Below are 22,189 nucleotides of genomic sequence, written 5' to 3' on the forward strand. Positions count from 1 at the left end.
CTCCTTCCTTGCCGCGGTATGGTGGGCAGTGGGAAGTCCCTGGGAGACCCCGCATCACCTACTTATTGGCTGCTGGAATGGGGACACCTTGCCGGGCTGCCTTCAACTCCCCAAGAGAGGCAGAAACAGGAGCCAGGGTCGTTGAAAACCAATAATTTATCAAAACGCTGCATGTGTAGGCGGGGGAGGGTGTCGCAACAGACAAGGCAGCGGTGGGCAGAAGAACAAGGAGGAGATGGTGCCTGGATGGTGCGGCAGCTTGCTGCAGACGGGCCATGCGGGCGGGAAGGCTAGACATTCTTGCCGCGCAGGCGCAGCTCGTGGCGCCTCAGGTGATTGTAGAGCGACTGCACATAGGTGAAGACGCACTTGGGGTCGGGCTTCTTGCCCATGATCATCATGTCCTCCACCTCCACCAGGGGCACGCAGTCCACCAGCATCCTGCGGGGAGGGGGCACGGGGGTGGCCGTCAGCGCCAGCCCTGCGTCTCACAGCAACCCCTCTACCTGGAGGCCTTTTCACTGCTGCATTCTGCTGGTCTTCCATAAACTCCAGATTTTCGGTTGACTAAATGTCATAAAAGCCTTCCTTCCGGGAAGGAAGTAAACCCGAGGCGCCACTCACCCAAGCCTGGAGGCATCCCTGTGGGGAGTAAGGCCAGGCAGGTGGAGATGGGAGAAGAGAGCTGTATCTCCACCCCTAGCCCTAGGGAGGCCCTAGCTTCAAACCCCAACCGCATTCTCTCAGGAGGGCCTCCTCCTGCCCACCCTCAGGGGCACACTCCAGCTAGCACAAGCCTCTCCTTAGGCCATTATATCCGAGGGCCCTTACCACTGGCAAATCTTTCTGTGCAGCCAGGACTCACCCTGGTGACCCTCTGGGCCCTGGATTATTTGCCAGCTGCCTGGCCTGGTACCTTCTGCAGAGAGGCCCAGGATCCCATCCTTGCCCCAGGGGACAATTAATTCTGCAGCATGAGATGGAGGCCAGGGAGTGTGTGCCCTTGTTGGGAGGGTAGGGTAGGGGGCACAGTTCTTTAACCCTTACTGCCCACCCTGGGCAAAGCAGGGAGACAGACGATCCCAACCAAAACACAAGCATCTGCAACATGCCTGGGAGGGACTACCCTTGTGGCCATCCTCCAGAGCGCTAGCTGCTCTTTACAGAGAAATTGAGTCACAGCAGAGGAGTCATTTGTTTCAGGCCCCACAGTTTAGTGGACTCAGGGCTGGGCCTCATGGGACCTAGGCCCTAGCTCTGGGTGTGGACACCTGCCTGGAGTCCCCTCTGCTCTACTGCAGGGGCCCTCTCCCCATTCTGGGGTGAGTGGGCTGCAGCCACTAAGGAACTGACAGCCCGAGTTCTAAAGCTGGAGTTTCCTCCTAGCTTCATTTCCCCTCCTCTTCCAGGAAGAACTCTTCTGCCTTGCTCCCTTCCAGCTGGCATGCCTGGCATGCAGTAAGCACTCGGTCAGTGTTGTTGGGTAAGTTTCCTTTGGCAGTAAAGGCGTAAGAGTAGGAATTGCTCCTGTTCCCAAGAAACCCAAGGGCCCAGGACTACCTCTCATCTTGCGCCTTCAAGGTCAAATCTGGGACCATGGTAGGGCAGAGGCCTATTCCCAGCTCACCTGGACTCCTTCAGGGAAGAAGCCTGGGAGGCAAGAGACTGCTTTTTCAGTTTAGGTGGTACCCCTGACCAGCTGTGTGTGCTAGATACCTGCCCTGTTCTGCGACTCAGTTTCCCCATCTTTATAGCAACAGTATAGTCACTCTCTGCCTCATTTGAGACTTTGGAAGCCCTTAGGATGAGTGAGGCATTCCTCACTCTGCTGCTAATGTGCCATGTGCCCTTGGGGTCATCTCTACACCAGAGCAGGTTTGTTTCCCCATCGATACTGTGGTGGAGAGACAGTCTTTCTCTGCAGCTTCTTCCAGCTGTGGCTATCTCCCCAAGGATCCTGGCTTCCCTCCTGCGACGTGGAGCTCCCTCCTACCCCTGGTGTCTTTCCTGGAGACCTTATAAAGCCATTGTTTACACTGGGGCTCACGGCTCAGGGCTCCAGCTGCCCCAGTGACAGGCCAAACACCAGGCAATTTGAGCAACAGCACAGCTGAGTCACACTTTCCAATGGATCAGGGCCGGGCTGGGCCCCTCTCTCTCCAGGCTGACCTGCTGGGCAGCAGCTCTGAAGTCCATATATGACCCAGAGACAGCACCAAGCCCATCCTCCCCTCACCTGGTATACGTGTGCCCATGTGAGCTGCCCCCACAAAAGCTCCAGGCCCTGAGGGGCATCGGAGTGCACCCCTAGCTCTGGCCCTGAGAAGACAATCCCCCTCACTTCCTCTGTCTTTTCTCTCTACAAAATGGGTGGGAAAAGTGATGGGGCAAGGAAAAGAACCACTAGATGGGGAATCGAGTGCCAGCTTCTGGCTCCAGCTCTGACCTAACTGCCCTGGGAAACTGTAAGCCCACCTCTCTCCTCCTCTGAGCTCCTTGTCTGGAACAGGCAGTTAGCTCAGGATCTAAATTCTCTGTGACCCTGAGATGAGGTGACTAGGGAGAAAATGCCACAGCTGGCTTGGGGATCCAGGATCCCAAACAGAAGAATCTGCTTTTTAAACTGGCCTTGCTTCTGACCTCCCCAACATGGAACACAGCCAAACTGGAGGCCTGCGAGGCATCCTTGACCTTCCTTTGCTCCCCCTCTCCCCGCACGATCAGATTCATTAGGAACCCTGCCCTCCTACTTATTTAAGGGCTCTCGCTGTCTAGTCCCTCCCCTCCCCCCATCCCTCACCCAAGGATTGCTCTAGGATGCTAACCAGACCACACATATCCCTCCTATGTTTAGAAAACTTTTATGACTCTCATTTCCAGGAGGAAGTTTAAAGTCCTGATTGTGGCCCCTTCTTCCACCTCACACCCAGACTAAACTCCCTTCCCTTCCTGGGTGTGCCACGCCCTCCATCTTTCCCGCCTTCGGCCCTGTGCACAGGCTCAGCCCTCTGCCCAGGACTCTTCTCTCCTTTAGTCTGGGCTTGTCATTAGATCCCAGCTCGGTTTTTGCCCTTTTTCTCAGTGCTGTCCTGGACCGGCAGGCTGGGTCAGGTGCCTCCTGCAGGCTCCCTCCATTTCATCTCGCTCACCTGGGTCACCACTTCCATTTAGAAACACAAGGCCATGTCTGACATCAGCAAGCCCTCCACTTGTCTCCCTGCTTCCCCTACCCACCTCCCAGGCCTCTCTCTGCCCCGCTGAGCAGATTCCGGTGTACAGAGCAGGCAGGCAAGGTGGCGTTTCTCACCGTGGGGCCCCGAGCAGGGGTTAGGACTTTTTGGTTTTTACCAGCCCCTTCTGGACCAGACAGCGGTAGAACTCCTGGATGTACGTGTACACGCACTTCCAGTCAGGCTCTCGAAGCCGCACCATGTCCTCTGTGTCCAGGAGCTGCGGGCAGTCCGCATGGGTCCTGGGGAGCGTAGGGGGCCAGGAAGGCGCAGGGAGGTGGGGCCCGGGAGGGGAAGAGGGGGAAGAGGCAGAGAAGAGACAGGGGAGGAGAACAGAGAGACACACACATACACACACACACACACAGAGACATGAGTTCAGTTACGTTCCTGGTGCTGCAGTCTGCCAGCCCCCCGCATGCCCCTTCCCCATTGTGGACGTGCCGCTCACTACCCGTCTCTAATGGTGTGCAATGCAGACAGGGGTGGGGGGCCAGACCAGTCACAGGTGCAGAGAACTCTAGGGGCAAGCGGGAACACGGGGTGGGGGGCAAATGGCGTTGGCGCGCAGAGGTTGGAGAGGAGGGCTGTGCCCCAGCGAGGGGGGTGAGGGAGGCGTGAGAGGAGGTGGAGGGCGGAGGAAGAGGTGGAAATTGGAGTAACCAGAAAGAGGAAGAGAGACGGAAAGACAGATGGAGGAGGGTGCTGAGGGTGAAGCGAGCAGACAGGGCAACGATTCCAAAGTGGAGGGCTTGCTGATGTCCTATATAAGCCTCTGGCGACACCTATATAGGCTGGGCGGGCGCGGTGCCCGGGGCCAGGAGCCTCCTTTTGGAATCTCCAGCCGGGATCCCGTGGGAGCAGGAAGCTCTGGTGATAGTGGGAGGAGAGCAGGACAGAGAAAGGGAGAGAGGGAGGGAGAAGGGGGCAGAGGAAGGATGGAGTGGACATGGACAGGGCCACCTGGTGGGCCTTGGCCCAGGCTGGTAGGCGGGCCTGCGGCTCCTTCAATCCGGCGGGCACCTGGCACACTCAGCAGCAGGTGGGTGGGGTGGAGGAGGACAGGGGCTTTCTGGGGACGGGGTCTCAGCCGCTGTCTGACCTTGTGGCTGGCCAGCTCCAGGGGGCCTTGGGGCAACTGGGCCTGGCCCAGCTGCCCAGCTCCAAATACCCAGCTGACACCAGCAGGGCTGGGGCCCACACTTACTCAGCAGATGAAAAGGCCACCTCGAAGTTCTGGCGCCGGTTCTGTGGGCTGAGCTGCCCATAGTCGAAGGCCTCCGGGAAGAAGTTGTGCACCAGGGCACAGAAGGCCATGCCATCACTCCAACTCGAGGAGAAGTTCTGGATGTCCACATGCTGCGGGTGGCGGGAGGAATGGTCAGCTCCCCCATGCTTTCTACCCTGCAGTGTTTGGCATTCCAGACCTAGGGCAACTGGGCAGAGAGAGGCCCTTGCCCAAGGCTGCACAGCGGGTGAACAGTGGGAACACGAGCCTCCGACTCTGTCAACTCCCATGGCTGCTCCTTAGGGGACAGAGCAACCATAAGGCCCAGCGCCACCCAGCTAAGGCCATGGTCATATCCTCATCACGCCTTCCCTTAGTATAGAGATTTACCCAGTGCTCCCCACAGAGGAATGAGGAGAGGGTCCTAGGGTGGGGTCCGGCCCTGAATGGTGCCCACCACCCAAGGGATCCAAGGCCCTTGCACTGCATCACTTATTCTGGAACCTAGGGCATGGTATGTGTCCTCTTTGAGCCTATTTCCTTTTCACAGAAGAGGGCTTCCCACCTTCCCTGCCAGGGGCATGGTGCCTGTGAAGGGTACAAGGAGGTGAGAAGGAGTTCTGCCAAGAGGGAGGTGCCCAGCTGGGGTTCTGGGGGGCGGGCACCGAGCTGCCTGGCTTCATATTGCTGCTCACCTCGTAGCCTCGAGTCTTGGCTCGGCACCAGTCCAGCAACATCTGCTTGATGCTGTTGGCATTGGGGACCCCGAAGCTGGTGGAGCGCTGTATGCCTGTGCGGGGTCCGCCAGGGCTGCTGTGGGGGCGGTGTCCAGAGCAGGGTCAGGGGACCACCGGAGGCACTGCCTCCCTCGGCCCACCCAGCAGCCCTAGACCCCGCCTTCCCTGAGCCGCGGGCCCCGCCCACCACGCCTGGCCCCGCCCACCACTGCCCTTCAGGCCTGGGGCCCAGCCGCTCACCCCGCAGCGCCTTCCTTCTCCAGCTTCTCAATCATGGCCTTGCGTGCCTGGGAAGCCGACGTCTTGGGCAAGCTCTGCGCCTTCATCAACTCTTTCTTCTTCTCTGCCTGGCGTTTTTCAAGTGCCGCTAGGCTGCCAGGCCGTGGGCTGACCTCGTCCTCGCGGTCGAAGATACTGCGGAGTCGTGGTGGGGGGTCGTCTGCTCCTGAGCCTCGACCGCCACTCACCAAGGGAGGGGTCTGGTCGCGCTCCAGATCACACACCCTGAGTTGTCTCCACCGCCACTAACGCCGGTCAGTAAGGGAGGTGTCCTCATCGCACCCATTTCACAGAGGGGTAGACCGAGGCTCAAAAGACCAGATGATGGCAGCCAAGCTCTTTTTAACAGACTTGGCCACTGGGGAGTTTTCTGAGAAAGCTCATTGTATACTCAAGTTACAGGTGAGTTCACACTCTGGGCACTATCAACTCACAATGATGATCAGCATAATAGTGACTCATGTCTACTGAGCCTTCCCTATGGGCCATTTTAAACTTCACAAAACGAAGGAGGAACCCTTATTACTTCTACTACAAGATGAAGAAACTGAGGCCCTGGCCTCAGATTTCACAGAGCACGTGGGGGCCGCACAAGAACTTGAACACAAATCTCTGACTCATAGTTCCTGGACACTGTGGTTTGCAGCCTGAATTCTGACCCTACCAGCCCCAGCATCTGTCACAGGGGTGTGCCCCTCTCATAGGGCTACGGTATGAAAACGCTCTGTGAAACGGGACGTGGTCTGCAGACACTGGGAAGCGGCAGTGCCACCAGACAGCTCAGTGGCGGGTAGGCCTCTCTAAGGGTTCGATGCTGTCGCTGACGCTCAGAACTGAGACCCCGCACTTAACTCTGGCTTCCTCTGTGGTATGGTTGAGGATTAGGTGAGGTCACATGGTGAGCAGGAGTGGTCTGACCCCCACCTGCCCTCCCTGGCTGTATGCCTATCACCTCCCAGAACCTCAGTCTATCCCTCTGTGGAATGGGTGTATGGTGAGCAACCCCCCCCGACCCCCGTGGCACTGACTCTGTAGTCTGTGGGTGGGCGTGGGCACCTGTGCTCACCTGCCCATCTTTTTGGATGACGATGAGGAGAAAGTCTTGGTTTGCACCATGGTGCTGCCGCCACCATCTGCAAGAACGGAAGAGGAGCAGGGTGAGGGCCTGGCCTGGACATCAGGAAATGGGGTAGGGGGCTATGGCGAAGGATGCTGGTAGCCACAGGCAGAGAAGAGAAGGTGACTGGACAGACAGACACACAGATGAAGGTACGAAGACAGAGCTTGAGGAAGAGTCTGAAGAGGCAGGCAGGCACACGATGATGCCAGGCGGCCTTACTCTCCGAGCGCCTCACGAAACTCGACTCCACTGTGGTGGTGCGGGCTGTCCGAGTGCCATCATCTGGAGGGGCAGGGGATGAAAAGAAGGGTGTGAGAGGCATGGAGGCCAGGGGAGCAGACATGTTCCCACCCTGAGCCCTGCTTGGTCCCTTACTGGAGTGGACAAGCCGCTCAGTCTTGGTGACAGTGCTGACAGCTGAGCCGTCGGCTGCCCGCTGGCTGCGCTGCATGGTGGTCTCGGTGGCCATGTTGCTACGGCCTTCCCCTGGCCGGGTCCGTGCCTCTTGCAGCCGCCGCTCCCGTTCCTTGTCCCTCTGGTCTGGGCGGGGGATGCCCCATGCATGCCCAGAAGGGCCACCCATCACCCACACAGCACATACACATGGGTACACAAGGCACACAGATGGGGTAGAGGGCAACTTGTTAGAAATACTGAAGACCCAGAGGCCAAGGGCCCTCTCTAGCTGGGGTTAGGGGGTAGCTATAACTTGTTGGGGAACAGGGAAGTGTGGTGTGAGGTGGTGGACTCGGGGCAGAAGCCAGGGGGCAGTATTTGCAACCGAGAATGGAGTTTCTGTGGGAACGAGTAGCTTAGCCTGGAGGGAGTCTCTCGAGTCTAGGGAGGAAGCAGCAGGTCCAGGGAGGGAGAAGCCGAGAGGGGGGAGGGCTGAGTGGGCCTGCAGATGGGTCTTCGAGGGAAGAAGGAAGATACATCTAGATTGAGGGAGGGAGTAATTGGAGGCTCCTGAAGAGCAATTTCATCCAGGGAGAGAAGCTGTCCAAGGGGGTAACTAGGTCTAAAGGAGATGGGTGGGCATAGAGGCCGGGTGGCCATGTAAGAGGAAGATTTGAGAGGGAGAAGCAAATTAATCTAGAATCTGAGGGAAAGAATAGGTGGGTACAGGGGGAGGTAGTTGGGTAAGGAAGCAGCTGTGCCCAGGCAAGGGGAAGCCGGGTGGGGGCAGAGGTCTTCAGCGCATCTCAAGGAGAGAAAAGCAGCTGGGGGAGGAGGAGTGTCTGGACTCGAGGAGGGAGTAACTGACGGTACTCAGAGAAGCAACTGGGTCCAGGAGTAGCTGGGCGAGGGAGTAACTAGGTCTAGGAGCTGGCTGGGGACAGTGGCGGTGGTGGCCAGGGGCAGAGAGGCAGGTAGGGCGGGGAGCAACTGGATCCAAGGGCAAGGAGGCAAGGGAACAGCTGGATCAGGAGGAGAAGCTGGGTAGGGCAGTCACGGCAGTCACCGAGCTGGAGCGTCCTGGGAGGGGCCACAGGGGAGGGGAGGAGCCGGGGAGCGGAGCGGCGCCCCCTAGGGGAGGGGCACTGGCGCTCTACCTACCTCTCTTCCTTTGTCGGAGCTCACGGAGGGCAGCTCGGATAAGCTTCCGCTCCTCAAAGTCTGTAGTCCGATCCAGCTGCAGACAGAGCCCTTGCCGTCACCCACCTGGAGCCTGCTGGTCTTTGCCCCCTGCCAACTCCCAGCCCATCAGATCCAGCCTGACCATCTTGTCCAGCACACCCTCATCCTCGACGGCCATCAGCTCTGCAGCACTCAGTGGGCTCCGCCTCTCTGGCGCTTTGTCCAACCGGGTCTGCTCGGCACCATTGGCTACTTCCACTGCTGCAGAAGGGGGCTCTGCCGGCTCCGGCTCCATCTGTGGGGTGGGGAAACAGCATGGGCTTAGCAGGGGTGTAGATGAAACCAGCCATGCCCCAGTGGACAGGGCACCAGGCCCTGGGGTTGCTGGTCACACAGGAGCCTGGTAACCAGTAGCCAGCTGACTGCCTGCCCAAAGATGGCCATGTTGGTGTCAGGCTCAGGGAAGACACTGACAGCCTTGATGTAGGGCTTCACGTGTACTCAGAATTGTGTTAATGAAATTAATAGTGACAGTAATCGTGATTTCCATTTGGTAGTAAGCATTGCATAAGCACTAGGGATTTCACTGTTCCTATTTAACAGAAGGGAAAACTGAGGCTCAGGGTAGCTACAAGGCTTGTCCACAGACCTTTCCTAAGTGTGATGCAGCCTGGGTCTGAGCTGAAGGTAGCCTAACACTTGAACCTGAGTTCCTTCTGCTGCTTCCCTCCCAGCCCCCTCTCAGGCGGGCTGTGCTCTGTCCTGCCAGTTCCCAAGGCCTGGGTCCTCCTGGGCCAAAGCCCGGGCAGCACATGCCCCCCTTACACACACACCCAGGGGGCTGGCCCAGGGCCCACAGGCTCCTGACCAGGGGTCTGACTGGGGCTGCCCAGAGCCTCTCTGAAGCCTGCTCCTGCTCCTGCCCCCACCGGGACCCACCCTCTAAGCCTGCAGCCCCAACCCAGTCCCTCAACTCTTTCAGCGCATCTCTATGGCCCCTGATGACAAGCCCCCAGCCGAACTACCAGAAACCCTCCCCTCCTGGCAGGGCCTTTCTGTCTGCTGTAAGGGTAAGGAGAGCCGAGGTGGCAGCTGCTTAAGGGCGGGCGGGGGTGGGGTTGGGGGCTGGGCCTTGGCCAGGGGCTGCCAGGGCAGTTGCCGCTTGTGCCTCAGGACCAGGAGGCTGGTAACCTCTCACCTCAGTCTCAGAGCACTAGTGCCCCAGATTCCTGTACAGATAGGTAAACCGAGGCTCGGAGAAGGTGGTGGCCCACCCGAGGTCACTCAGCAGAGGCAGAACCTGGCTCAGAACCATTCCCTCCCCCCAGCCCATAGGGACTTACGAGACTGCTGCTTCGGGCAGGGCCAACAGAGGAGCGGCGGCGGGTGCTGAAGGCAGGAGGGTGGGCCACGGGGGTCCCAGCATCCTCGGCTGCCTGGAAGAGGGCCTCGGGGTCGGCAGTGGCTAGGAGCAGCTCACTGGGCTCCAGCTCAGGCTCAAGGTCAGGCACAAGTGGGACCCCCAGCCGCAGGCTTAGCACCTCCACCTGCCTGCCCAGGGCATCCAGCCGCCGGCTCAGTGTTGAGGCCTCTGCCCGCAGCTCTTCAGCTGCCCGGGCCACTGGCTCCATGGCTGAGGCGGCTGCCTCAGCTGCCTGGGTCACTGCTGCCCGGCCTGCCTCCGCCACTGCCCGCAGCTCCTCCAGCGCTAGGCCCAGTCGCTCCTCGAGGGCTGCAGCCAGCTCAGACCCGGGCCCCGGCACCCCCGGCATGATGGCGGGGGCTCTATGGCGGGGTGACGATGGGAATAGTGGTAGGGACTGCTGCCTCTGGCTGGCAGTGTCAGAGTCTTTGTAGCTGGCCTGAGGGCGAAGGCAAGGGCAGTGGGCCTGCCCCGCCCCTGCTGGCCTCCCAGCCTGCCACCCGCCAGCTGGGGCTGGGGCCCAAATAGAAACCTATTCTGGGCTCCGTGTGGAGGGGGCCTTGGGGGAGGGGCGGTCTGCCCAAGCAGGCACACCGCCAGGCCTGGCCCTGGCCCTGGCCCTGCAGAGAACACAGGCCAGCGGCACTCTAAGGCTGCACAAGTGCTAATGGACTACCGAGGCCAAGGCCCCATGCCCTACAGGTGGGGAAACCGGGGCAGGAGCAAGGAATGGGCCTGCCTGGGCCACCATGTGCATCAGCTGTGAGGATCCTGTCTGCCAGACTCGAGCCTGCATGCATTTGCCCTCATGCCATGTTGTTTAAGAAAGCTTTCAACTGAGGGGGAAAACTGAGGCACACAGGGGCAGGACTTTGAGCACTCTACTGTAACCAGTGTCTTGTTACTGAGATAAATGTCCTCTGGCCTGCCTGCGGTGCTGGAATCCAACCACAGACTTTGAGTGCAGTACCGGTACATTATCTGCTTCCCTTTGGATTTAGATGGGGAAACTGAGGCAAGTTGGTAGTATCAGAGCCAAGGCTCACTATGGCACCTCCCGCTCTTCAAGGGCCTCAGCCACCCTCTCCTCACCTCCTTGGCAGACGGTAGTTAAGTCCTGCTCTGTTGGGGGAAGGGTGCTTTCTTGCCCCCACCCTCTCCCTGTCACCTGTAAGAAGGCCCAAAGCTGGCTCTAGCCATCTCACCTTGGCCAAAGTCCCATTCAGTCCCTGGGGCAGCACAGGGTGCCCACTGGGGATCCCTTCCCACCTGCTCCCAGCCAGCTGATCCCGGGCTTGGGAATGAATAATGGAAGGGTGAGGCGTATTCAGTTCTCACGCCACCTGCTAGGCTGCTGCCTCACTGACTAGCAGCCCCCGCCAGTTGCCCCATCAGTGCTTCTGCCCAACCCCCCCCAGAGATACTGACGCAGACGGTAATCACTAATCCCCCATCTCCTAGCAGGCCAGGCTGATTTTGGCTGAGCACATGAGCAGCTCCACACCTTGAGGCTGAGGTCCAGTATGGGGCAGAAGCAGGGGCACTGGGGCCGCCACAGGAAGAGGGGGCAAACCCTTACAATCCTTTCTGGGCCTCAGTTTTCCCATCTGTTCATTAGGAATGAACTGACCCATTCTGGAGTAAGAACTAGAGATAAGCATGTGGGAAGCTTAAGGCCAGTACAGAGTGAGCTTCCGACCCACCTAGAAGCTGATATGCCAGGGTCTAGCCTTACCTCTAACACCAACCCGCTATGGACTGTGGGCAGCTGCCTTCTCTTTCTGGGCCTCAGTTTCCCCATGTGTGTATCAGCAGAGGGGAAGGGCAGAGGAACCCTGCTAGCCCTGGACTCTGAACTAGTCTATGAGTTTGATGGTGAGTCTGGTAGGGTGAGGTGGGGCTCACCTTAATACTGCAGCCCCCCTGGCTACTGGGGGGCACATGACTGAAGCTGGTGACATGGGTGACACTGCCCAGCTGGGCCAGGGTCCCAGGGCTGCTGATATGGGTGATGGTGCTCTTTCCCCCGCTGCTGCTGAAGATGGTGGGAGGCGCCCGCAGCCCCAGCGTGAGTTCTGGAAGGGGAGAGGGCTAGTGTCAGGATCAGGTGGGCTGAGTGCAGTGCCAGCAAGGTTAACAGTGCCCCTCATTCCCAGCACCCCCTTTGGAGACACCCTGAGCCCCGGCCACAGCACCGGTGCTGTGTGCAGAGTGGCTGCAGGGGAGCCATGGGGAGACCGTGGGGAGGCCTACCTGCCCTTTGGTTGCCTGTGGGCAGCAGCACTCGGCCCGTGGAGGCCTGGCCCCGGCCATCCTTGATCTCGATGGTGAATGTGGTCTTCATACTGGCCCCTGGCTCGGCAGTGCCGATGGCCACGGGCAGCGGGGCACTGGGCTCCTCTGAGCAGGCAATGGGCCCCCCTGCTCCGTTTTCAAGGGGCCTAGTGGCCAAGCCCCGCCCCCCTAGGCCCTCCTCCCCGGGGGAGTTCTGAAGCTGGGCCAGGGGCCGGGCTGTTCCTCGCGGCTCCTTGCTGACCCGGGAGGAGGCGTCCCTGGTGCCCTGTGAGGAGGAGCTCCTGGAGGAGGAGGCAGGGGTGGTGCTGATGTGGGAGGGGCCCAGGAGCCTTGCTGGGGTCGAGGGACCTAAGGCTGCCCGGGGTGGGCCATCCTGGAGCCCAGCAGCCATAGGAGAATCAGATGTGAACTTGAGCACGCGGTCCCGAACGGAACCAGCCCGCTGGAACGGGGAAGGTCCGCTGGCAAGGGGGGTGGGCTCTAGAAGGGACAGGAGGTTTGTCAGTGGCGGGGTGGGACAGGGACTGCCCAGAGCCCGGGTTAGTGGGAACAGGCAGTACCTCGGTTCTGAGTTGGCTGGCGGGGACTGAGCACAGACAGGGAGCGTTGGCAGGCACGGGGTCCAGCCAAGTCTAGCAGTTTGGGGAGGCAGTGGAGGCCAGATGGGGGAAGATAAAGGAGAATGGACATGTGTGGGGGTCCTTCTCTCATGGCCCTCTCACCTACGCCTTCTCAGTCTCCCAAGCCCTTCTTGCACCCCGACTGCCCCATCCCATCCTATGCCTCCCACAGCTCCCGGCCTCCCCAGTGGGCTGGGCTGTGCCTCCCTTACAGGCCTCTCCTTCCCCTCCCTCACTGACCCCAGGATGACTTGGACACTCCTGGGGGCTGGGGCTAGGCTTGGGCTGGAGGAAGGGTGCCCAGATCCTCCTTGCCGATGGGGATGGGGGACACCCCCTCCTAGCTGCTGCCCAAGGATCCAGCTGGGAGATGGGCACACTCCCTTATTGGGGAAAAGAATGTGCCTGAGGCCTGTTGCCTTTCAAGGCTGCGGGGAGGCCTCTGGCCATGGTGGTGGGGGTGGGCCAGGTTGGGGGCGGGGACACCTCAGGAGCAGTGGGAAGTGTCGGGGACTGCCTGGACCTGAGGAGGCTAGAGCCATCTAAGCACTCGAGCCCATTTTCCAGGCAGGGAAGGGGAGGCCAGGGGAGAGAAGGCAGATTCCTGGCGCTACCCCTGCTGGGGCCCTCACCTGCTCTCCTTGTGTCGGAGGGACCTTTGGTGGGACCTTGGGCAACGGGGGGTTCTGTGGGGCCAGGCAGGAGCTACAGGGGAGACAGGGCATGGGCAGAGCCTGATTCCCAGGCCAAGGAGCTTACCTGCCTGGCACCCCTCCCCATGTCCAGACTCACCTTGTTGGCCATCTGCCTCTCAGTGCTGGGGGTTGCTGGTGGCTCCTGGGGCTCAGGGCTGGCGGCTGTGGGCAGGCTTGGGGGTGGCTCGGAGCTGCCTGCAGCCTCAGCAGCCAGACACTGGGCCTTGGCAGGCTCCAGTGGAGGCTCAGGAGGGGCAGTGGTGGGTGAACTGACTGGTGAGGCAGGGCTGCTTGTGCCCCCAGGTGGGGCCCGCACCAGGAGTGTCACTGTGGTGACATCCCGGCTGGAGCGCTCAGGGGTTGGGGTTGGTTCTACGACCTCTCCCTGCTGCTCCCGTTCCTCTCGTTCTGGTACCTGTGGGGAACCCATAGGATGTAGCCAAAGCTCCCAGGCTGGCGGGTGCCCAGAGCAGGGCATGCAAAGCAGAGGGGCTGGGCATGGCTTCCTGTAAGCACACCTGCATAAGCATGGGCACTGGCACACCATGGGCAGCCTCTGATCCTCACTACCCCACCTCTTGGCACTTGCCTAGCCAAGGGTGGTTCAGAAAAGACCAGATCCTAATGCCACAGGATGACACGGCAGCACACTTGCTGGGGATTCCCAGCCTTAATAGGTACCTGGAGCGGTGGCTCCTGACCCCTGGTCTTAGCCTAGTTAATCAGGGGGTGGAGGTGGGAGTCCTGAAAAGACTGGGGATCCAGCGGCCTCTGCTGGCCACTTAGGGAACCTACACGGCCTGGCCTCACCCACACACCCTGGAGAACAGTTGACTGTGAACAATGCTCCACCAGTCAGCAGGGGTGTGATATGTGGGCCCTGATAAGCTGAAGTAAGGATGTGGGCAGTCTGGAGGGGGAGGAGCGGCCTGGGGTGGGTTTAAATCAGGGAAGTACCTGGGTCAGATTTGCATTTCAGGGAGATGCCTTTGGCTGCTGAGTGGGGAGAATGGATGGCTGTGAGGTGGAAGGTAGGTGTGGACAGAGGGGGGTCAACAAGGGCAGTAATGGGAGACGGAACTTGGACGGCAACTTGGGAGTACTGTAGACAGCCCGGCTTTGAGGAGAGGGCCTGCGCAGAGACAAAGTCTGGAGGGGGGACAAGCAGCCAGAGGTTGCCCAGAGAGTAGGCAGAGGCCTATGAGAGGGCCCTAGTGTCTCAAACACATGCTGGGGGGCCCCTGTCAGTGAAGCACCTGTCAAGCGAAGACAGGCGCTCTGTGCTGATGGCATCCATGGGCACAGGTCACGGGGCTATCCTCCCACCTTGCTCACATTGCATACCTCACACCGTTCTAGTCTGTGCGCTGCCCGCCCCTTGCTGTCTTCTCTTGAGCCACTGTTGGGACGTCCGCTGCACAACCTGCCAGCCAAGGTGGCGGCTGGAAGGGAGGGAAAATGTCAGGTTAGTGGCTGGGGGGTGCTGGGGACAGCATGCAGCAGGGCAGGGGCGAGGCCAAGCAGGGCACATACCCTCGATTTCCTGGGCCCTTACACGGCGGATGGCAGCTCGGATCAGCTTGCGTTCCTCATACTCAGCTGCACCTCGCAGCTGTGGGTGACAGGCAGGCCACAGGTGTTGGACTGTGCAGTCCAGGTCTCCGGCTGCCCTGCCCCATCCCCTGCCCTGGCCTGGGCCTCACCAGTGCGGTCAGCTCTTCCACATCACTCATGGACTCCAGCTGCCCTGCCAGCCGCGCCAGAGCAGCCCGCTGCTCAGCCTCCCGCTGCTGAGAGCTGCAGGGACATCATGACTATAACCCCCATTTCCATGGTCAGGTTATGGAGGATGTGGGCTGAGGGTAGGGCCAGGACAGGGTACCCAAAACTCGGCCAGAGGGGCATGTACCAGTGCACACCCTCTGGCTACAGGCTGGCTTAGGCATACCCATGAACATGGGCACTAATACCACATGCTTCAATGTGCTGTCCACACGGGCGCTGCCAGGACTCTATGACCAGCAAGTGGTCCATGCCCACAAATGTCCCTGTACTTCCATTTGCACACCCAGATGGGTGGCAGACACACCTGTGCTCATGACTGCCTGGACAACATGAGCTGAACCCTGGCACATGGTCCCCCAACCTGCATGTCCAACACCCCCACCTCCCTGCCCTGTCACTCACTGCAGCCAGTTCTCCTTGTTGTCCTGACGCTCGGCACGGAAGCGTTTGGATGCCAGGGCCTCCTCCTCGCGCTCCAGCTCCTGTCGCTGCAATTCCCGGATGGCTGAGCGGATCCGCCGCCGCTCTGCCAGATCCGCTGTGACTTCTAACTGTGGGGCAGGCGGGGGCGAAGGGGCAGGTCATTTTGGCAGCTGAGGCCAAGGGCGGGCACCAGCTGCCCACATCTTGGCCTAGGGCACAATGAGTGGTCTGTCTCCTCTCCCTCTGTCCCAAGCCCGTCACGTGCATGCCTGCCCACCCAGTCAGGGTCTTGGGGAGCCCAGCTCAAGGAGTCAGGTTCACAGAGCATGCCAAACACCAAGCCAGGTGCTTCTTGTGACTTGACACCTGCCCCTTAGGGACCTTCATCAAACCCCTGGAGTCAGGGAGTCATGACAGGAAAAGGGGAAGCCACCGTATGGGCCACTAACAGTATTCCTGGGGAGGGAGGGGTGATTCGGGCAGTTGGAAGTGAACAACGGACATTCCCATGGTTTAGTTCGAAAGCTCCACAGGCCTGCTTGGGGATGACAGCGTCATCTGCATTGGGCTGATGGGGAAACAGTCAGGGCCAGGTGCTCAGAAGTCCTAGCTCCCTGCCTGGTTGGGGATGTCTTTTCTCTGCCCTGGCCTAGGCCTAACCACCAGGGAGAGGCCAGGATGGAAGGGCCAGTCCCCCGGAAAAGTAAGGCAGCTGCATTAGGGTTTATCCAGGACTCTAGAGAGGGCACCAAGGGGGACAGGTCCTCCCACCAGCTTCTTAGCCCCTTGCTCCCTGGGAAATAGGAGGTGGCTGGCCTAGCCAGGTCCAGGAAAGGACCTCTTTGGGCAGAGTCGGCCAATCCTGTTGCCTCCTCCCTACGGATCCTCTGGGGCTCAAGGTAGCGAGAACTGGCCCAGGGCCCCCAGGAAGACAATGGCAGAGATAAACCTCCAGTGCAGGTTTGAGCCAGATGGGAGTGTAAGCAAGGTGATTTCCTCTACTCCCACCCGCACATCACTGAGGGGCAGGGCCCAGGAACCCCTACTCCTTCTCAGCTTCCTTCCTATCATTCCCTCCTGCTCCAAAGGGAGCCAGATTGGAGATGGGGGTAGAGATAGGTGTCAACAGGGAGTGTGAGCTGTTCCAACTCCACGATGAACTCATCTGTTCCTGTCTGAAGAGATTCGGGAGAGTCCTGGGGGACAGAGCCCTCATGGTCCCTTCAGTCTCCACATTCCTCAGAGGCTATGGGTGGGCACCCCGAGGCCCAGGCCAGAACCCCCAGCTTGCTCCACCCCCAGTCTAGTCCTGACTGGATGGTCAGGGTATAGTAACCTCTCTGCGTTGATTTTCTCATTTGCCAGATGGGACAGTGGCCCCAACATCAGACAGTGGGTGGGGGTGGGGACAGTGACTCGGGGTCCCTGTGCGTAGCTGCTGGGTGCACTAAGCATCACTTCGTTGCTTGGTTCCAGCTGCTCCGGAGGAGGGAGAGAGAGACAAGGGCAACTGAGTACAAGATACCGAGGCACCAGCAACATTTATTAGGAACCCGAATGCCAGATCCTGTGCTGAGCCCCCCACTTGTCCTAACTTCACAAAAACCCTAGGCATTTTATTACCTTCATTTGACAGATGAGGAAATGAGACTCCAGGATGAGAAGTGGATTGCTTGCTGCCAAATGACCTGAGTCAGAATTTGAACCCAGGTCTCTCTTACTCTGAAGTCTGCCTTGGGCTGAGGATAGCTGTTGCTATGAGGGGTCTGTCTGCTATGGTGGGTACCCTGAGGCACCACTGTGTTGGGGACCCCCCCTAGCCTGGACTGGAGATACCAATAAAAAGCCAAAGGGGGCTATTATAGCAGAGGGATGGAGACTGAGGCTCACCTTCCCACTCCCAGTCTTGGCCTTCGCCAGGGCCCAAGACTAAGGGGAGTCTAAGGGGACAGCGGGCCCAGCCCCACATTGTGTAGACATTAAAGAGGTTTTGTCTCCTAGAACCCCCTTTCCAAATCCTGGCTCCAAAGATGGAATCCTTGTCCCTAAAAAAAGCCTGATGTGGGAACTTGGCCACCTCTGCAACCCCTGGGAGCCTGCCTCATCTGGAAAAGAGGAGGCCCTGTCTGACCTACACACACACACACACACACACACACACACACACACACACACACACACACACACACACACACAACACACACACACACACACACCACACACACACACACACACAGACACACACACACACAGACACACACACACACACACACACAGACACACACACACACACACACACACACACACACAGACACACACACACACACAGTGGGTGGGATGGACCTCATTCCATTGGTCACCCTCCAGCATGACCCTTCCCTTCGGCCAGGCCAAGGCCAGCGACAGTGTCCCTGCTGTGTGTCCTATGTTGCCCCCACCCTGTCAGGCCCCTCCGCCGTGTGGAGGGGGCTGTGGGAGGGAGGGAAGGAAGTACAAAGCGCCATTGTCCACCAAAGGGAAGGGGAAGGGGACGGGGCGGTTTCCGAAACTGCCCGGGAAATTCTCCCGGGAGGAAAGAATGCGCTTCCTCCTCCCGAGGGCCCGGGCCTCCGGGCCTTTGTGGCCTTGCTGATGGGGGCGCCTGACGCGCCCCCCGTGTTCCCTGGGCCTCAGTCTCCCCACCAGCACGAGACAGGAGGACCCTTTGGGGGCATTCTCCTCCCGCAGGAGGCCCGGCTATGGACCGGGGCCTCGCCAGGGGGCGCCTGAGGGCCGCAGGGTCGCGAGCCTCCGGGCCTCCCGGAGCGCCGCCCAAGCCTCTTCCCCTCACTTCCCGCCCAGCCCCGCACTAGGCGCCGAGAGGGGAGCCGGGCCGGAGGGCCCCCGCCTGCGTTAATGGCCCCACCGCGGACCTTAGGCGGCTAAGCCCAGGTCACTAGTGGGTGCAGGAGTGCGAACTGCAACCCGGGACCGAGGGGCGGAAGTCCCGGCATGCGGCGGAGGGGCACGCGACGGGCATGTCCCCAGGTGCCCCCACCCGGGCACCCTCGGCGCGCTCCTCGGGAATGGGCGGGCAGCGGGCCAGCTCTGCCTTCTAAGGCCCGACCCCGCGGGGAGGGGCCTGGCCCGGACGCCCCGGGTCCTGCCACGAGGCCGGCGGGGGCCGGGCCGACGCGCGCGCGGGACCCTGGGCAGCGCCGGGGCGAAGTCATGGCGGGCGCCGGCCGGGGGAGGAACGCGCCCCGGGGTGGGGGAGACCTTGGGCCCGAGGTGAGGGGCGGGTCTCGTTAGTCCGTCCCAGGGAGCGGGGCGGGAGGGGCGTGGGCTACAACCGCAGCGCCAGCTCCTCGGAAACGCTTTCCAGCCCCTGCAGTCCTGCAATCCTGCAGTAGGGCTGGGGGTGGCGGGGGAGAACCTCGAGCCTCAGACTGGAGCCCAGGAGATGGGGATGCGCGTAGACCCGGCTTTCTCTCTGGAACGCTCTGCCTCAACTACCCCCTTTAGGATTCTGTCTTCCTGAGGGGGGTCTAGATGATGAGGCCGGAACCTTTGGAAACCCAGCCCATCCCCTCCAGGCTGCATGCAGCCTGCCCTGGTGGTGGTGGCAGACACCCGAATGTCTGGGGCGCTGCTCTGCGTACACTGGCCACGTGCCTGGGGTAGGTCACGCACTTGGTGGGTGACTGCACTTGGCGGGCGGGCTCCAACCCCTGCATCCAGAGGAAGGTATGGGGGTGGGGTGGGTCACTCTCCTCCAAAGAAGGTAAATCTTTAATCTCCCCCGTCCTTCCCTGCCCCAAGGGTCAGGGGCTGGGGTTGGGGCTCTGGCCCCTGTGCAGCTCAGCTGCCCCCTTCCCGTGTTGGTAGGCCTGTCCTGTCATGTTGCCCCGCAGCTTCACTCTGCATGGTACAGGTGGTGGTCGTGAGTGCATTAAATAGGACATTCAAGAAGACGCTGGGGAAGGTGGGTAGAGTGGGCCCATCCTTTTACCCCAAGATCTGGGCCCATGTCTCATTCCATCCCCATGCCAACTCTAGGACCCAGACGTCATGTTCACACACATAGCCCATACAACTAAGTGAAAACCCGAGGCAAAGAAATTGAGGCTCTCTGGCCTGGACTTACTCAGGACTCTTGATCCCTCTTGGCCCCCTTTGGGGTTTGTTTGGAGCCTAGCTGGGTGCCCTTGGGCAGGTGATTTCACCTCTCTGAGCTATGGTGTCCTCCTGGCTCTTGGAGCTGCTGTCACCATCCTGTGAGATAGTGTGCCCAGCACCCAGCCTGCCCCCTGCTCTGCCCTGGCATTATTAATCATTGCTACTACACAGGAACAGCCTCCAGGGGTGGGCACTGCCCAGGCTATTGCTTAGAAGAGGCAAATCCAGCCTCCCCACACCTGTGGCTGCACATGGGCGAGTGTTCAGTAGTTACTGTTTAAACAGGTGGTGGCAGTGGGGGGTTGGGAATGACCAGGCCTCAGCACCTGGCACAGACAGGCACATGCCACCGGGTCCTCTGCATCAGCCATGCCCAACAGGCCTAGACCTGTTCCCCTGAGCCCTCCTCTTGTCCCTCCCATCACCTCTTGTCAGCTGAGAGGTAGACTGACAGACCATGTCTCTCTGACCTGGCACGCCTGTCCTCAGTGGGGATGACGGGGCCACTTACCAGCTTTCGTAGGGCTCCCTCGTCCAGTCCGGCTAAGGCCTCGTCTGCCATCTCTCTGACCCCTATGTCTGTGCCTTCTGGTGAGATCCCCAAGTGCCTGTGCCACCTGACACCAGCTCAGGAAATTCTGCAGGGGACAGACATGAATTAGGCCTACTGGGGCCTCTGGAAACCATAGGCACTTGGGCTCTATGCCTCAGTTTCCCCTTCTAACCCATGAACATCATTGGTGTCCCATCCTGCTACTTGTGATATGGCTCCTATCTGGAAGTTACCTGCTGGAGGGTAGTGTGCTGGAAAACTAAACAAATCCAGAGGAGGAGTCTCTGGCTCCAGCCCAGCCAACTCGACTGCCGGCCTGCTGTGTGGCATAAGCAGGACCCTCATCCTGTCTAAGCATAGAACAGGGAGGATAGTGATCTGGGTTGAGAATCGGGCACAGCAAGGCCCAGCCAAGCTGTGCTCACCACCAGGGGGTGCCCGCCAGACTCCACAGTTTCCTGCCCCACCCATCAATCCCAGGGCCTGCCCAGCCCCCACCCACCCCGAAAGCTCAGCCTCTGGCAGTGGGCTGAGCCCATAATCAAGTCCTTTCTGCCATTGTGTCTCATTCCCCCAGGTGACTTAAGCCATCAGCGAGGTAACACCCTGCCTTCCAATCCTCCAGGACAGCCTTCAGTACACACCCCTCTCCACCCCTCCCCATCTTGCCTGATGCCAACTGCCCTGACCTCATGAAGCCAGGTGTCCAGGCACCCAGCTCATCCTGCCAGTTCACACGCTTAGAATTCAGTTCCCTAGCTGGAAGAGCCTTCAGAAGGTGACCCATTCAACCTTTGGATTTAAGCAAACTGAGGATTGTCGGGGACCAGGGACTTGTCACAGGTGTTAGGAGGATCCCAAAGACCCAGAGGGCAGGGAGAGATGGAACCAAAATCTCGGCCACCTCTGGCTTCTGATGCCTGCTTCCAGAGTGTCCCCAGAGGCCCAAGACACTGCCTCCTGCCCCAACACTGCCCACCAAAAATGGTCCCCTAAATCCTGGCCCGGCCTCCCAATGCAGTTCTTTCCTTCTTCTGCAGTGCTAATGTCTGGAATTTGAGGGTGCACATTCTGACACACTGTAGTTGTTTAGTTAATGTAAGGTGACTGAAACGGCCCCAGGATTGCCCTCCCCTCATGTTGATTCATCCCTCAGTCACCCCTTCCCCATCCCCAGAACAGTCACTGGCCGTTGAGAGTCAGCCCATCCGGTGAATGGGTCTGGGATGGTGTCCTAATTCACACCCTGCCTGTTCAAGTTGTTGCTTCTTGCTTTTGCCGTGCCTGTAGGCTTGGAGGGGTGTCAACCTCCCAACCTCCTCTGTTGGAGTCCTTGCCTCTTATCTACATACTTAGGGGTAATCCCCTCAAGAGTGTCACTCAGCAATCACCAGACCAGACTTAGGTTCTGTGGACACCCTGAGTTCCCCCAGGTCTTCTGAGGGGGAGGGCACCCTAATGTGTAAACCAGGACGCCCAGGGAACTGTGGGAAGTCTCTTTCCTCAAGGATTCCCGCCGCTGACCCATGCCGGTCCTATAGCTCCCTGTCACACAGTCTGGGGTCCCCCGGGATTGTGAGAGGCCTCAGAGAAATGTGGGAGCATGCCCAGGGTGTCTTGCCACCACAGACAAGCGCCCCTGGGGGTCATGGAGCCTCCTGGAGGTCCGCGGTCTCAGAACCTCATCCCATGGCTTAGAGCCTCCGTCGGAGTGTGGGGACTCCCAAGTCTGGGAGTCCCAGAACCCCTGTTCGGATATCCGAGTTCCACCCCAGAACCCATTGGGGGTCCTGGGGCCGCCTGGAGGTCCGCACACCCACCTCTCAGTCCAGCCCGCCCGTCCAGTGCGGGCTCAGGTTAGGTCGCTCGGGATCCGACAAATAGACTAGGAACGCCCAGGCGGAAGGAGCTGCAACCGGGATCCCAGGCCCGCTCAGCAACCGTCCCCGGGATTCTGCAAGCGCCGCCCGTCCAACCGCGCCAGCAGCCCCGCTGGTCCTACCCGGCTCTGCTGCGCCAGCGAATCCTCGGGAGGGTACCGCCCACCCTCGTGCCCCATTGGGGC

The 22,189-nt window shown here is 60.0% G+C and overlaps 1 protein-coding gene across 9 annotated transcripts; it reads right to left on the bottom strand.

The window, feature by feature from the left end:
• Positions 1 to 138: 138 nt before the first annotated feature.
• Positions 139 to 22,088, bottom strand: SMTN (smoothelin). Of its 9 annotated transcripts, none has more exons than XM_057492334.1 (22): positions 21,945 to 22,086; positions 20,083 to 20,209; positions 15,393 to 15,541; positions 14,909 to 15,002; positions 14,739 to 14,817; positions 14,550 to 14,647; positions 13,303 to 13,620; positions 13,143 to 13,215; positions 12,451 to 12,522; positions 11,849 to 12,370; positions 11,501 to 11,670; positions 9,516 to 10,034; positions 8,315 to 8,467; positions 8,152 to 8,227; positions 6,970 to 7,134; positions 6,814 to 6,876; positions 6,541 to 6,607; positions 5,436 to 5,609; positions 5,154 to 5,271; positions 4,438 to 4,589; positions 3,308 to 3,472; positions 139 to 441 (listed from the first exon to the last, which is right to left on the bottom strand). In XM_057492334.1, exons 2-21 carry the CDS (start codon positions 20,131 to 20,133, stop codon positions 3,328 to 3,330), a joined length of 3,258 nt encoding a protein of 1,085 aa, XP_057348317.1. In that variant the 5' UTR covers positions 20,134 to 20,209; positions 21,945 to 22,086; the 3' UTR covers positions 139 to 441; positions 3,308 to 3,327. The 9 variants fall into 9 exon arrangements, with proteins under 9 accessions (XP_057348317.1, XP_057348320.1, XP_057348316.1 ...); XM_057492337.1 differs by having other exon boundaries at positions 9,516 to 9,608; positions 21,945 to 22,084; XM_057492333.1 differs by lacking the exon at positions 3,308 to 3,472 and having other exon boundaries at positions 5,154 to 5,268; positions 21,945 to 22,087.
• Positions 22,089 to 22,189: the final 101 nt, after the last annotated feature.

This window comes from Manis pentadactyla, chromosome 14 (assembly GCF_030020395.1).
Source record: "Manis pentadactyla isolate mManPen7 chromosome 14, mManPen7.hap1, whole genome shotgun sequence".
Lineage (NCBI taxonomy): Eukaryota > Metazoa > Chordata > Mammalia > Pholidota > Manidae > Manis > Manis pentadactyla.